Source organism: Aquarana catesbeiana, linkage group LG09 (assembly GCF_042186555.1).
Source record: "Aquarana catesbeiana isolate 2022-GZ linkage group LG09, ASM4218655v1, whole genome shotgun sequence".
NCBI lineage: Eukaryota > Metazoa > Chordata > Amphibia > Anura > Ranidae > Aquarana > Aquarana catesbeiana.
The window spans coordinates 44047539-44063905 of NC_133332.1; the positions used below are offsets into that span (position 1 = coordinate 44047539).

At 39.9% G+C, this 16367-nt stretch overlaps 1 protein-coding gene across 5 annotated transcripts in view; it reads left to right on the forward strand.

The window, feature by feature from the left end:
* LOC141107557 (uncharacterized) overlaps positions 1–16367 on the forward strand; it is a 122919-nt gene that overhangs the window by 65661 nt on the left and 40891 nt on the right. For all 5 annotated transcript variants that reach the window (XM_073598386.1, XM_073598382.1, XM_073598384.1 and 2 more), the window contains 4 exons: positions 4326–4556; positions 6111–6266; positions 8658–8888; positions 11651–11806. In XM_073598386.1, the coding sequence (XP_073454487.1) occupies positions 4326–4556; positions 6111–6266; positions 8658–8888; positions 11651–11806 (774 nt within the window). The remainder of the gene's footprint in view (positions 1–4325; positions 4557–6110; positions 6267–8657; positions 8889–11650; positions 11807–16367) is intronic.

Sequence of the window (16367 nt, forward strand, 5' to 3'; positions counted from 1 at the left end):
CTGTACAGTACATGGATCTCTTTACAACACAGTACAGTGCAGTTATCTGTCTATATACAATGCATGGCTCTCTATATACACCCCCTATAGCTGGTGGAATTCTGCAATGTTACTGTATTGCTGGGATTTGTAGTCCTCTATATAGTGGTGGAACTACCAGGTTTCTTGAACTGGATCTTTGAGGTTTCTATTTCTACCTCTCGTTAAATACATACATTTTCTGCTAAATCTCAGCATATAAACAAGAAAGAAAAAAACATTCCAAATTGTGCTACACCAATGGGATATTAGGGTTAATCACTCCTTGATTTCTACCTCCCTGAACTCAATATCAGATCATCAGATCTCATGGTTACCACTCCCAAAGTGATTCTATGGCTGCTCCAGCACCAATTAAAGAAAAACCTTACACACAGCAGGAGCAATGATGAAAATTCAGCCACAGTGACCCCCTGTGGTGGGATAACTATTAAACAACATAACTGAACCAGAAATAAGGTATGTAAAAATTGGTGCTGCGCTGTTCTTTAAAAAAAAAAACCTATGCTGCTAGAGGTAGTAGTACAAAGGTAAATGAACATGTAAAATGATATAAACATATAAAAAAACAGAAACATAATAATAATAATAAGAATAAGTACCATCAATATAGAGCACTTCTATACACAATAGGTGCAGTGTGATATTCCACAATAATCGGTGGTAATAGCAAAGTGCAAGACAATCATTCAATAAAGACTTAAGGCCAGATGTGATAAGTATCTTACTGGAAACACTAAAATCAATATCCAATCACTAAAAACCTCAATGGATCGTGCAAGTAGGCAAAAAACATTGTGCAAAAAACAGCAATTAATAAAATAAATGTGCAACGTGCAATCAATTTGTGCAAAGTTCACAAAAATCGCAAATGCAGTGTATAATAAACATATACCCAAAATAAGTCCACTGTCAAACAAAGGCAAACGTGTGCAAAATATATAATGGGACTGGGAATGTAGTCCAATGCGATTAAATCCTCTTAATGTGGCTAATCAGAAAATGTGCAAAAAAGTGCAATAAGGTGCTGAGAGCATGGGGGTGATCTCCTCTTCGTGCACAGGACACACAGTGGTGTGAAGTGGCCTCTTACCTTACGGTAAAGAGGTAACCGCATAAAGTTGCTGGTAATGGCTGTACTCCTAACTGCCTCTCACTTAGATTCCTGGGCTGGATGGAGCTGTTAGTGGGTCTTTGTCTCTCAGTGGAGCAGGAGGGGGATTAAAGGAAAGAAGGGGCCAAATAGTGTAGTATTTCAATCAGAGGTTGGTTTTTATTAAAACAACGGTGAGGGTACTCACTTCACTTACAAGAAAAAAACACACAGAAAACGAGCTCGTTTGCATATATCAGTCTTGGATGCCTATCCCGTCCCTACGCGTGACTTCATCAGGGGAGGCATCATAGGTTTCCTTAAGTAGTATCTCCTATTAAGTTCTATGGGCAGCCATTTTCCCGTAGCTCTATATAGTAATAGTATTGGCGGACATTTTCCGAGAGTTCATGGGCGCCGCCATTTTCTAGGTGGTCTTTTACTACATAATCCAGCCGCCAATCACAGCCTGTTTGATACCAGAAGGGGCATGGCCAATACCCAGATCCTATATTAATCTAAGAGAAGGGAGAACTGTCAGCAGAGTATCAAAAGCTGAGATGCATACTAAGGGTGCTGACATGACGGACTGACATCACAAAAACCCAACAAAACAATTTTGTAAAATATGACATATATTCAGAAATGACCAAAAAATAGCAGTTTTGAAAAATCAAAAAATAAAAAATAGAAATATGTTAAAAAATTTTTATTAATTAAAAAATATATAAAAAAAAAACCTCTGGGCGAGAAAGTATCTAATGTGAATATCCATTTTGATTCCAACTGGCTGAGGGTCCTAACTTCGTGTCCCCCCTGCCAATGTTTGATATATGGTTCTATTCCCCAAAATTTCAGATGGGAGGGATCTTTATTGTGGCATAAAAGGAAATGTTTGGATACACTATGTTTATCGTATCCACTCAGAATATTTTGAACATGCTCCTTATTGCGTACCTTCAAGGGTCTTTTTCTGCGGCCGACATATTGCAGGCCGCAACTGCACTCCAGGGCGTATACTGCTCCCCACCCCATGCTGGTTTTAGCGATTTTTAGATTTTTTATTACTTCTCAGTGTGCTCTTTGTTTTTTCCCTTCCCCCCTCCCCCTCTCATCCAGCCCAGGAATCTAAGAGGATTTAATCGCATTGGACTACATTCCCAGTCCCATTATATATTTTGCACACGTTTGCCTTTGTGGACTTATTTTGGGTATATGTTTGTTATACACTGCATTTGCGATTTTTGCGAATTTTGCACAAATTGATTGCACGTTGCACATTTATTTTATTAATTGCTGTTTTTTGCACAATGTTTTTTGCCTACTTGCACGATCCATTGAGGTTTTTAGTGATTGGATATTGATTTTAGTGTTTCCAGTAAGACACTAATCACATCTGGCCTTAAGTCTTTATTGAATGATTTTCTTGCACTTTGCACTTTGCTATTACCACCGATTATTGTGGAATATCACACTGCACCTATTGGGTATAGAAGTGCTCTATATTGATTGTACTTATTCTTATATTGTTTCTGTTTTTTTTTTTGTTTATATCATTTTACGTGTTCATTTACCTTTGTACTACGACCTCTAGCAGCATAGGTTTTTTTTTTTTTTTCTTTTTTTAAAGAACAGCGCAGCACCACTTTTTACATACCTTATTTCTATTGCTGTATGGGCTGAGCTTGACCTATATTCGGTGCTTGCAGCAGTTCAACGTCCGTTGCCCTTCGTTTACATGGTAGTGCAGGAATAACTATACATTTCAGTATGACTGAACCAGAACTTGCAGCAGACTTGCAGAATGTTTGCATTGCATGACTCTAGATCAACTTTCTTTGCACACTTGCTGCAATTGTGCAACAAACTTGTGAAGCCTGGCAAGTCTAGCAACAGCTTAGCAAATCATTTTCAAACTTGCAGCAAAATTACTTGCTATCTGGGCCCCTTATATCAGAGTCTCCATCAAAGTCCACCCTTACATCAGGGTCCTCTTTGGAGTACCCCGTTACATTAGAGTCCCCCTTTGCATACATGTGGGGTTGAAACAGAGACCAAAGGCAGCCTCTGCTGACCTTAATCCTCAATCTGTGGACACCTCACTGACCCCAGCTGCAGGCCAGATAAAATCTTGTTATGGGCTGGATGTGGCCCATGGTCCATCGCTTGGAGACCCCTGGTCTAAACTGTCTTTGTATTATTTAGCATTAACAGATCCCTTCACTTGAATCATCTATAGTCAGTAATTTGAAGGGGTGCCATGCACTTTTGGCCATATAGTGGTAGTGCCAGAATGTTTGTAGTAGATATAGTACAGCATAGATTCGCTTTTACACATGATATTGTTGGCATGATTATCTTCATGTGTAGGGTTGCACCAATACCAATTTTTTAAGACCGAGTACAAGTACCGATACTTTTTTTCAAGCAGTACTTTCAAGCCTCAGCTGCACTGAAAATGATTGGACAGAAGACGGGCTCCTGTTCATTCATAAACTGAAGCATTATAAACACAATTTACTATGCTCAGTTATGAAAGGACTGAGTCAGTGATCAGTCAGAAATGGAAGAAGCTGGTAAATAGACATGTGCAATTTGTTTAGTTCCGAATTTGTTTTTTAACGAATTTTGACAAATTCGTTAATTCCGAAATTTCCGAATTTCTGAATTTTTCAATTTCCGAATTTCCGAAATTACGAATATCCGAATTTCCGAAATTACGAATTTCCAAATTTTCAAATTCCGAAATTCAGAAATTTGAAAATTCGGAAATTCAAAATTAGGAAACTCGAATATTCGAAATTTCATAAATTTAAAAATTCTAAAATTTGGAAATTTGAAAATCCAAGAATAAGAATGAAAATCTGAAAATTCAAAAGAATGAAAAATCTGAGAATTAGAAAACCCGAAAATCTGAAATAATAACTAACTAATAAATATTAAATTATAGGTATTGGAATTTCCTTTCAAGTTTGTGAACGCAACAAATATGAATTTATCCGAAGTTACGAATTATCTGAAATAAAAAATGGGTGAAAGTTCTACACTTTAAGAGTTAGGTTTAGGGGTTTTGCTCAGGATAAAAGTTGGATTAAAGAAGTGAAAGTTCTGAGGTCAGTAAACAAGGATGCTTAGGTCCACATGTTATCATATATCTATTTCAATGACTCTCCTTGTCTCTTCTTCTCCACAGGAGGACTTTGTTCCAAAGACATTGATGAATGTCAGACTCCAGGCATATGTAGAAATGGAGGAACTTGTCAGAACACATACGGAGGATACAGATGTGTGTGCGCTAACGGATGGGATGGTGACAACTGTGATCACAACATTGATGACTGTGCCACAGCTGTCTGTTTTCATGGGTCTACCTGCATCGACAAGGTGGCGTCATTTATGTGCCTATGCCCCCCAGGAAAGACTGGTAAATAAAATATGAAAACTATCTGCATGGCTATGTCTAAACATATATAGAGCCTTGTAGGAGCCACTATATAGGATGGGTCTCCTGTTCTTTGTCTCTGCATTTTCAAGAACTTCAGGCCCTCTGATATACCAGGTTGAGTCTACAAACATAGAATATCACAAGAAATCACTGGAAGCAATACTTGGTATACCTAATAGTTTTGATATATCAAAGAAAACAGGCACCAAACCAGGTAGTAAAGGCAAACTTATATAGTCGCTCAATATGGTTGGTAACTAGGCAAGCATAAAATAAATTAACAATGGCAATAATGCTGTGTACACATGACCGGACTTTTCAACAGCAAAGGTCCGACGGAACGAATCCGCCGGACAATTCGATCATGTGTGGGGCTTCATTGGACCTTTGCTGTTAAAAAATCAGACGGACTTTAGAAATAGAACATGTTTCAAATCTTTCCAACGGACTCGAGTCCGGTCGAAAAATCTGTTCGTCTGTATGCTAGTCCGACGGACGAACGACGCAAGGGCAGCTATTGGCTACTGGCCATGAACTACCTTATTCTTGTCCGGTCGTACGTCATCACGTTCGAATCAGTCGGACTTTGGTGTGATCGTGTGTAGGCAAGTGCGTTGCGTCGGAACTCCGTCGAAAGTCCGTCAAAATGTCTTTAGGAGTTCAGTCCGTCGAAAGTCCGCTCGTGTGTACACGGCATTACACAACTTAGCATACAATGGATTAACCGTAAGGACTAGGCATAACATGATTTTTGGAATCCAGATCAGCATAAACAGTAACAAGGCCACCTCAAGTGCAGCAGTGAACAGTAGTAAAGGTTACTCTACCAAGTGCTGGAACTACACTATATTACCAAAAGTATTGGGACGCCTGCTTTTACACACACATAAAATGTAATGGCATCCCAGTATTAGCCCATAGGGTTCAATAATGAGTTGGCCCACCCTTTGCAGCTATAACAGCTTCAACTCTTCTGGGAAGGCTGTCCACAAGGTTTAGGAGTAGTATTGATTAAAAAAAAATACACCTAAGGAGAAGCAAGCACGCACTTGCTTTGTATCACTCACAGCTGAACAAAGACATATAATAAATATATGTGCAGCGATTTATTAGCAACAACTTTTTCCAAATAAAAATTATAAAAAAATGTGAACATAAATACATTTCATAAAAACAAATGAATCGAAAAATAGCTTCTGCTAGAAAATGTCCAAGGTGCAATGTGCTCTATTAATAAAGGGCACAGAGCCGGCTGCCCACAGTTAAGTTGCTGGTGCTGGAGACCGAAGACTGGTAAAGAAACTGGCTCAGTTGAGGACAGAGCTGGATCCCTGGGCAGGTGAGTGTCTGTTTATTAAAAATCAACAGATACAGTTTTTGCAGATGTTGACTTTTAATTTCCACACATATGATTGAAGCGCCTCTTTAAATAAAGCTTAGTTGAAATTTTTGCATCATGGTTGAATCATGAATAAAGTACAGTAGCCCACAGTGCACACTTTTTTAATGGTTTCCTATTCCTTCTATGTCTAGGTCTTCTGTGTCACCTGGATGATGCATGTCTGAAAAATCCATGTCACCCTGAGGCCACATGCATGACGAATCCCGTGTCTGGCAGGGCCGTGTGCCTTTGCCCGCCAGGCGACACCGGAGTCACTTGTTATGAAGCCAAGGATGAATGCAGTTTAGGTGAGCAGCTGTATGAAGTCACATCAAAGATATCGCAGAACTGCAGAGAGTCTAGAGAAGAGCAACTACAAGAATAAGGGCCATGGAGGACCTCAGCTATGAGGAAAGATTTTATGAACTAAACTTACTCTTCTTTGAGAGGCGTTTTATGGGGGGGATATGATCACCATGTATCAATACATAAATGGTCCATATAGTAAATTTAGCACTAAAGTATTCACTTACAGGTCATTGAAAAAAACAGGGAGGCCTATCAGAGTGCCCCCTTATATCAGACTATGCATCAGAGTCTCCCCTTACATCAGAGTCTCCATCAAAGTCCTCCCTTACCTCAGGGTTCACATCGGAATCCCCATTTGTTTTGACGCATGACATTTTTGGCATTATCATCCTCATGATATTTATTTAGGTAATGGTATAATTTTCACAGTGATAAATGAGGCTACTGGGATTATGACCAGTGACAATGGAGACCAGGAAAAATAGAATAAATCTACCCAAGGGGGACAAAGGCAGAAACACAACCCTGACAGAGGTTCTAACCATTCCACGCTCCATCATGGGATGCCCTGTGTATTTGTATGTAATAATACAAAAAAAATGGTGCAATGGTGCGCTAATTCAAGCAGCTTTGCAGCAAAAATAGACAAATATGCAGGAATGACTATCCCCAATTTAAAAAAAAAATGCAGTAAAATACAATAATGTTGTTAAACAATGAAAAATAAACAAATACGCATTAATGACTCCCTCATAAAAAAAAAAAAAAATGCAGTAATATGCGATAATATGTGAAACAGTGATGAAGTACACTAATTCAAGAAGGTGGGCAGCAAAAATAGACAAATATTCATGAATGCCTAACCCTAATTAAAAAAACAAAAAAATTTAAAAATGTCAGTAATATGTGATAATATGTGAAACAGTGATAAAGTGCACAAATGCAAAAAGCTGAGCAGCAAAAATAGACAAATATGCATAAATGAATACAATATTATGCGATATTATGTGAAACAGTGATAAAAGTGCTTGAATCAAAAGCAGATATTCATCTGATTTTCCATAAAAAATAATAAAATATCTGCTTTTGATTTGAGCACTTTTATCACGGTATCGCATATTATTGTATTTTTTTTATTTTTTATTTTTTTATTAGGGATAGTCATTTATGCATATTTGTCTATTTTTCCTGTTTAGATTCTTGAATTAGTGCACTTCATCACTGTTTCACATATTATCACATATTACTACTGCAATTTATGTTTTGTGTTTTTTAAATTAGGGATAGGCATCCATGCGTATTTGTTTATTTTTGCTTACTTAGCTTCTTGAATTAGCACACTTCATCACTGTTTCACTTATCATCGCACATAATGTTTTGTTTTTTGTTTTAAATGAGCTTCATGCATATTTCCCAGATTCCCCAGTCCATTTCTCTGCAGCCTCAGCTGCACTGAAAATGATTACACAGAAGACGGGCTCCTGTTCATTCATACACTGAAGCATCATAAACATAGTTTATTATACTCAGTTATGAATGGACTGAGTCAGTGATCACTGACTCTGTTCATTCAGAAGAGGAAGAAGCTGGTAAATGACATATTTACCAGCTCCTTCCTCCGCTCTCTATCCTGAGAGATATGGGGGGGGGACCGGAGGAGGACCCGGAGAGAGGAAAGAGGACACTGGAAGCCAGAGGAAGACCCAGGGAGCTGGAGGAGCACACAGGGGACAGTCGGGGGTGATTGGTGTGGCGGTGGGGGCAGCTACAAGCATTGATCTCCCTGTATAGCCTTTCAATAAAGCAGCTGACAGCTGCGAGAGGGGGAGGAGGAGAAGCAGCTGTCAGCTGCTTTATTGAAAGACTATACAGGGGGATTGATGCTTGCAACTGCCCCCACCACCGCACTGATCACCTGTGGGGCTGCCCCCCTGTTACACTGAGGAAGCCTGGGCGGTTACAACAGGTATCGGATCAAGCATTGGAGCATTTGCACGAGTACAGATACTCGTGCAAATGCTTGGTATCGGCACTGATATCAATACTACTATCGGTGCAACCCTATTCTTGAAACTTACTTAAGTGATAAATGTGGCTACGGAGATTATGACCGATGACAATGGAGACTAGGAAAAATAGAATGAATCCAGAGGAGACAAAGGCAGAAACACAATCCTGACAGAGGTTCTAACCATTCCACGCTCTTTAAAAAAAAAAAAAAAAAATGGGTTAAAGGTCTACACTTTAAGAGTTGGGTTTAGAGGTTTTGCTCAGGATAAAAGTTGGATTAAAGAAGTGAAAGTTCTGAGGTCAGTAAACAAGGATGCTTAGGTCCACATGTTATCATATATCTATTTCAATGACTCTCCTTGTCCCTTCTTCTCCACTAGGAGGACTTTGTACCAAAGACATTGATGAATGTCAGACTCCAGGCATATGTAGAAATGGAGGAACTTGTCAGAACACATACGGAGGATACAGATGTGTGTGCGCTAACGGATGGGATGGTGACAACTGTGATCACAACATTGATGACTGTGCCACAGCTGTCTGTTTTCAGGGGTCTACCTGCATTGACAAGGTGGCAGGGTTTATGTGCCAATGCCTCCCAGGAACGACTGGTAAATAAAATAAAAAACATATCTGCATGGCTATGTCTAAACACATATATAGAGCTAGCCTTGTAGGCCCTCTGATACACCAGGTTGAGTCTACAAACATACAATATCACAAGAAATCGCTGAAAGCAAAACTTGGTATACCTAATAGTTGTGCTATATCAAAGAAAACAGGCACCAAACCAGGTAGTAAAGCCAAACTTAATATACAGTGCCTTGCAAAAGTATTCAGCCCCTTGGTTTTTCACCTATTTTGTTACATTACAGCCTCTAGTTCAATGTTTTTTTTTAATCTGAATTATATGTGATGGATCAGAACACGATACTCTAAGTTGGTGAAGGAGAATTAGAAAAATATATACATAAAACTATTTTTCAGAAATAAAAAAATAATTGGCATGTGCGTATGTATTCACCCCCTTTGTTATGAAGCCCATAAAAAGCTCTGGTGCAACCAATTACCTTCAGAAGTCACATAATTAGTGAAATGATGTCCACCTGTGTGCAATCTAAGTGTCACATCATCTGTCATTACATATACACACCTTTTTGAAAGGCCCCAGAGGCAACACCTAAGCAAGAGACACCACTAACCAAACACTGCCATGAAGACCAAGGAGCTCTCCAAACAAGTAAGGGAAAATGTTGTTGAGAAGTACAAGTCAGGGTTAGGTTCTAAAAAATATCCAAATCTTTGATGATCCCTAGGAGCACCATCAAATCTATCGTAACCAAACGGAAAGAACATGGCACAACAGCAAACATACTAAGAGACGGTCGCACACCAAAACTCACGGACCGGGCAAGGAGGGCATTAATCAGAGAGACAGCACAGAGACCTAAGGTAACCCCGGAGGAGCTGCAGAGTTCCACAGCAGAGACTGGAGTATCTGTACATAGGACGGCAATAAGCCGTACGCTCCATAGAGTTGGGCTTTATGGCAGAGTGGCCAGAAGAAAGACATTACTTTCAGCAAAAAACAAAATGGCACATTTTGAGTTTGCAAAAAGGCATGTGGGGGACTCCCAAAATGTATGGAGGAAGGTGCTCTGGTCTGATGAGACTACAATTGAACTTTTTGGCCATCAAAGAAAACGCTGTCTCGCGCAAACCCAACACATCACATCATCCACAGAAAACCATCCCCACAGTGAAACATGGTGGTGGCAGCATCATGCTGTGGGGATGTTTTTCAGCAGTCGGAACTGGGAAACTGGTCAGAGTTGAGGGAAATATGGATGGTGCTAAATACAGAGATATTCTTGAGCTAAACCTATACCACTCTGTGTGTGATTTGAGGCTAGGACGGAGGTTCACCTTCCAGCAGGACAATGACCCCAAACACACTGCTAAAGCAACATTTGAGTGGTTTAAGGGGAAACATGTAAATGTGTTGGAATGACCTAGTCAAAGCCCAGACCTCAATCCAATAGAAAATCTGTGGTCAGACTTAAAGATTGCTGTTCACAAGCGCAAACCATCCAAAATGAAGGAGCTGGAGCAGTTTTGAAAGGAGGAATGGGCAAAAATCCCAGTGGTAAGATGTGGCAAGGACATAGAGACTTATCCAAAGCGACTTGGAGCTGTGATAGCTGCAAAAGATGGCTCTACAAAGTATTGACTTTAGGGGGGTGAATAGTTATGCACATTGACGTTTTCTGTTATTTTGTACTATTTGTTGTTTGCTTCACAATAAAAAAAAAAACATCTTCAAAGTTGTGGGAATGTTCTATAAATTAAATGATGCAAATCCTCAAACAATCCATGTTAATTCCAGGTTGTGAGGCAACAAAACACGTAAAATGCCAAGGGGGTGAATACTTTTGCAAGGCACTGTATCGTCGCTCAATATGGTTGGTAACTAGGCAAGTATAAAATGTATTAACAATGGCAATAACACAACTTAGCATACAATGTGATTAACAGTAAGTACTAGGCATAAGATGATATTTGGCATCCAGGTCAGCATAAACAGTAACAAGGCCACCTCAAGTGCAGAAGTGAACAGTAGTAAAGGTTAATCTACCAAGTGCTGGAACTACACTATATTACCAAAAGTATTGTGACGCCTGCTTTTACACGCGAAAAATGTAATGGCATCCCACTATTAGCCCATAGGGTTGACCCACCCTTTGCAGCTATAACAGCTTCAACTCTTCTGGGAAGGCTGTCCACAAGGTTTAGGAGTAGTAATGATTAAAAATAAATACACCTAAGAAGAAGCAAGCACGCACTTGCTTTGTATCACTCAAAGCTGAACAAAGACATATAATAAATATATGTGCAGCGATTCATTAGCAACAACTTTCCCAAATAAAAATTATAAAAAATGTGAACATAAATACATTTTATAAAAACAAATGAATCGAAAATAGTTTCTGCTAGAAAATGTCCAAGGTGCAATGTGCTCTATTAATAAAGGACACAGAGCCGCTGTCCACAGTTAAGTTGCTGGTGCCGGAGACCGAAGACTGGTAAAGAAACTGGCTCAGTTGAGGACAGAGCTGGATCCCTGGGCAGGTGAGTTTATTAAAAATTAACAGATATAGTTTTTGCAGATGTTGACTTCTCATTTTCACACATATGATTGAAGCTCCTCTTTAAATAAAACTTAGTTGAAATTTTTGCATCATGGTTGGCATCTCGAAAGTAAACAAGCTTTCAATAAACATGAACAAATATATCCAAAAATAAAACCATGAATAAAGTACAGTAACCCACAGTGCATACTTTTCTAACAGTTTCCTATTCCCTCTATGTCTAGGTCTTCTGTGTCACCTGGCTGATGCATGTCTGAAAAATCCATGTCACCCTGAGGCCACATGCGAGACGAATCCCGTGACTGGCAGGGCCATGTGCCTTTGCCCGCCAGGCTACACCGGACCCACTTGTTATGAAGACCTGGATGAATGCAGTTTAGGTGAGCAGCTGTATGAAGTCGCATTAAAGATATTGCAGAACTGCAGAGAGTCTAGAGAAGAACAACTACAATAAAAAGGGCCACGGAGGAAAGATTTTATGAACTGAACTTACTCTTCTTTGACAGGCGTTATATGGGGAATATGATCACCATGTATCAATACATAAATGGGCCATATAGTAAATTTAGCACTAAGGTATTCATTGAAAAAGACAGGGAAGTCTATCAGAGTGCCCCCTTATATCAGACTATGCAGCAGAGTCTCCCCTTACATCAGAGTCCCCATCAAAGTCCTCCCTTATATCAGGGTCTATATCAGAATCCCATTTGTTTTGACGCATGACATTTTTGGCATTATTATCCTCATGATATTTATTTAGGTAATAATATAATTATCTCAGTGATAAATGAGGCTACTGGGATTATGACCAGTGACAACGGAGACCAAGAAAAATAGAATAAATCTACCCAGAGGGGACAAAGGCAGAAACACAACCCTGACAGAGGTTCTATCTATTCCACGCTCCATCATGGGATGCCCTGTGTATTTGTGTGTATGTAATAATTTTAAAAAAATGGTGCGCTAATTCAAGCAGCTATGTGGCAAAAATAGACAAATATGCAGGAATGACAATCCCCAATTAAAAAAACAAAAACAAAATGCAGTAATATGCAATAATGTTGTGAAACAATGATAAAGTGCACTAATTCAAGAAACTAGGCAGCAAAAATAAACAAATATGCATGAATGACTCCCTCATTAAAATAAAAAATAAAAAAATGCAGTAATATGCGATAATATGTGAAACAGTGATAAAGTGCGCTAATCCAAAAATCTAAACAGCAGAAATAGACAAATATGTATAAATGACTATCCCATATTTAAAAAAACAAAAAAATACAATAATATGCGATAATACGTGAAACAGTGATAAAAGTGCTCAAATCAAAAGCAGATATTCATCTGATTTATATAAAAAATAATAAAATATCCTCTTTTGATTCAAGCACTTTTATCACTGTTTCACATATTATCGCAAATTATTGTATTTTTTGTTTTTTTTAAATTAGGGATAGTCATTTATGAATATTTGTCTATTTTTGCTGCTTAGCTTCTTGAATTAGCACACTTCATCACTTTTTCACATATTATCGCATACAACTGCATGTTTTGGTTTTTGTTTTAAATGAGGTATAGTCATTCATGCATATTTGTTTATTTTTTGCTGCATAGCTTCTTGAATTAGTGCACTCTATCATTGTTTCACAACATTATCGCATATTATTGCATTATTTTATTTTTTTAATTAGGGATAGTCATTTCTGCATATTTGTCTATTGTCTCTGCATAGCTTCTTGAATTAACGCACCATTTATTATTATTATTATTATTATTATTATTACATATACACAAATATACAGGGCATCCCATGATGGGAATCGTTGTGTTTTCAGATCGATCATTGTTACTGTATTGCTGGGATTTGTAGTCCTCTATACAGTGGTGGAACTACCAGGTTTCTTGCACCGGAACTTTGAGGTTTCTCCAGAATTCCCGGAGAGAGGGAGGAGGACACCGGAAGCCAGAGGAAGACCCAGGAAGCTGCAGGAGCACTCAGGGGACAGTCGGAGGTGATCAGTGCAGCAGCGGGGGAAGTTACAATCATTGATTCCCCTGTATAGCCTTTCAATAAAGCAGCTGACAGCCGCGGGAGGGAGAGGAGGAGAAACGGCTGTCAGCTGCTTTATTGAAAGCATATAAAGGGGGATCAATGCTTGTAAGTGCCCCCACCACTGCACCTGTGAGACTGTCCGGCCCCCCCTGTTACGCTGAGGACACCTGGTCCGTTACAACAAGTATCGGATCAAGCATTGGAGCCCTTTCACGAGTACAGATACTCGTGCAAATACTTGGTATGGGCACTGATACCGATAATAGTGTCGGTATCGGTGCAACCCTATTCATGATACTTATTTAAGTGATAGTATAATTATTTTAGTAATAAATGTGGCTACTGAGATTATGACCAATGACAATGGAGACCAGGAAAAATAGAATGAATCTATCCCCCTCGAAGAAAAAAATTGGGTTAGAGGTCTACACTTTAATGCCCTGTACACACGATCGGACATTGATCGGACATTCCGACAACAAAATCCATTGGATTTTTTCCAACGGATGTTGGCTCAAACTTGTTTTGCATACACACGGTCGCACAAAGTTGTCAGAATTTCCGAACGTCAAGAATGCGGTGACGTACACCACGTATGACGAGACTATAAAAGGGCAGTTCAATACTAAGCGTGGCATCCTTTGGGCTTGTTTTGCTAATCTCATGTTAGTAAAAGTTTGCTGAGAGACGATTCCTGCTTTTTCAGACTCGTGGATTTCAGATCGTTTTTCTGCTGTTCAGTTTGTGCTTGTGGGATTGTATCTGGTCTTCAGTGCGTGCAGGGAGTTCCCATTGGTTTGTTCTTGTCCGTTCGTTATGGATTTTTAGGTCGCTCTTCACAGGCCTTGCTGTTCTTCAGTGCGTTCTGTTACTTCGTTCTGACCAGTCGACTGCTTTGAAGCCATGTTGCGTGTACGTACTCATCGTAGAGTTCGTGCTGTGCGGGGGCTTGGTGTTGGGGTTCTTACTTTGAGACAAGCCCAGTCCATGAACAGGGTGGGGAGGAGTTCATGGACCAAGAATTGGTTGCTCCAGCGTGACCAATTCTGCCACATGCCTTTGAGCCGTGAGATCGGTGAAAATAATCCTGGCGATTCAGGAACTTTCTCCGGATGACGGACCCTGTTTTTCACTGTTTGTTGGCTTGTTGACCCCTTATATCAGCAGGCGGGATACCTGCATGCGGCAAGCCATCACTCCGGAGCAGAGGCTAGTCGCCATGTTGCAGCGATGGGGAGAAGCCTGCAGGACCTCAAATTCTCGACAGGCATCTCCCCCCAGGCTCTGGGGATCATTATCCCGGAGACCGGTTCTGCCATCATCCAGGTCCTGCAGAAGGACTATATTAAGGTAAGATTTTTTCTTTTAACATCACATTTTATTGCATTTAATGTTTGCTAATGTATTGTATTTCTTTCATCATTCCCTAATTGCCATGATTGTAATATGCTGTGAATGTCCCCTTTGTCCTCATGCATGCTGGAATGTTTAATCGTTTCTTTTTTGTCCTTCATGCATATTTGCCTTCACTTACCTCCCCAGCATGCTCTACTGGGCCCATATCCACCTTACCTAGTTACTTAACAATGTATTTTGTCAGCTCCATAGTAGTGCTTTACCCTAAACACCCCCTAAAATGTGTAAAAATCTTATTTGTGTCCTTAAATTCTGGCAGAGTGCCAGAGGCTTTTTTTGGGGGGGTCCCAAACTCATTTGGAACCCTCCCTCCCCCCCCAACCGCTAGGTCAACTGATACCAATCCTCTATCTTCTGACTTTGCCAAACCCATACACACTATACCTACCTCTTTTGTGGTCAGATTTCTGTATGAATTCCCCAAAGCATGTAGTGCAAGGGCCTGCCTGAATACTTTAAAATGGTACTGTTTAAAGTTTTTGTATCCTATTATTATCTTGATAGGCAATTGCAGAATGTTAAAATCGTGCTCCAATTTGTACAGTGTGTATTTATATATTTGTATTATGACACTTACCTGTCCAGTGGGCTGGCAATAGTGTAAGTAAGGAGGGGCTGGCCAAAGTAAAACACATTATTTAGGCATTCATCTCTCAATGAAGTGGAGAGGGTTACCTGTCCAAAACATTTCTCCCCACCCCTAAAATTTTTACAATGGGCCATTACAGGGGGTCAGGAATCTGATAGGTGGACCTTATACTTTTGTCTTTAAATACTCCATAAAATAAATGTTATACTGATGTTGGCCAAGAATGTTTGTTTTTCTAATCTGCTTTCAATGTTTATGTGCAAAATGACAATTTTTTTTATCTTATTTGACTCCACAGTTTCCTTCCATGCCACAGGAATGGCAGACTGTGGCTTCCCACTTTGCCCAGCGGTGGGACTTTCCCAACTGCGTAGGGGCAATTGATGGGAAACACGTCCACATAGTCCCACCCCCCAACTCGGGGTCATACCATTATAATTACAAGGGGTTCAATAGTATTGTGATGTTGGCGGCGGTGTCGGCTACTTACGAGTTCCTGTATGTGGACGTGGGGAAGAATGTCCGGATGTCGGATGGTGGAGTCATCGCCCAGACCGAGTTCTACAGGCATCTCCAGAATGGTAGCTTGGGCTTGCCACCTCCAGAAGACAATGCGGAAGGACTCCCATTCGTCTTCGTTGCGGTGGGGGACCATCTTATGTGGCCATTCCCTATTAGGACCCTCACTCTGAACCAGAGGGTTTTTAATTACCAGAGCCAGAAGAGTGGTGGAGAACACGTTTGGAATAATGGCCAGACGGTTCCACCTATTTCTTATACCGATACACATGGCGGAATATAAACTCAATCACATCATCCTGTGTTGCTGTGTTCTCCACAACTTTTTAAGGAGAAATTCTTTCAACTATGCTGCCTCAGTTGG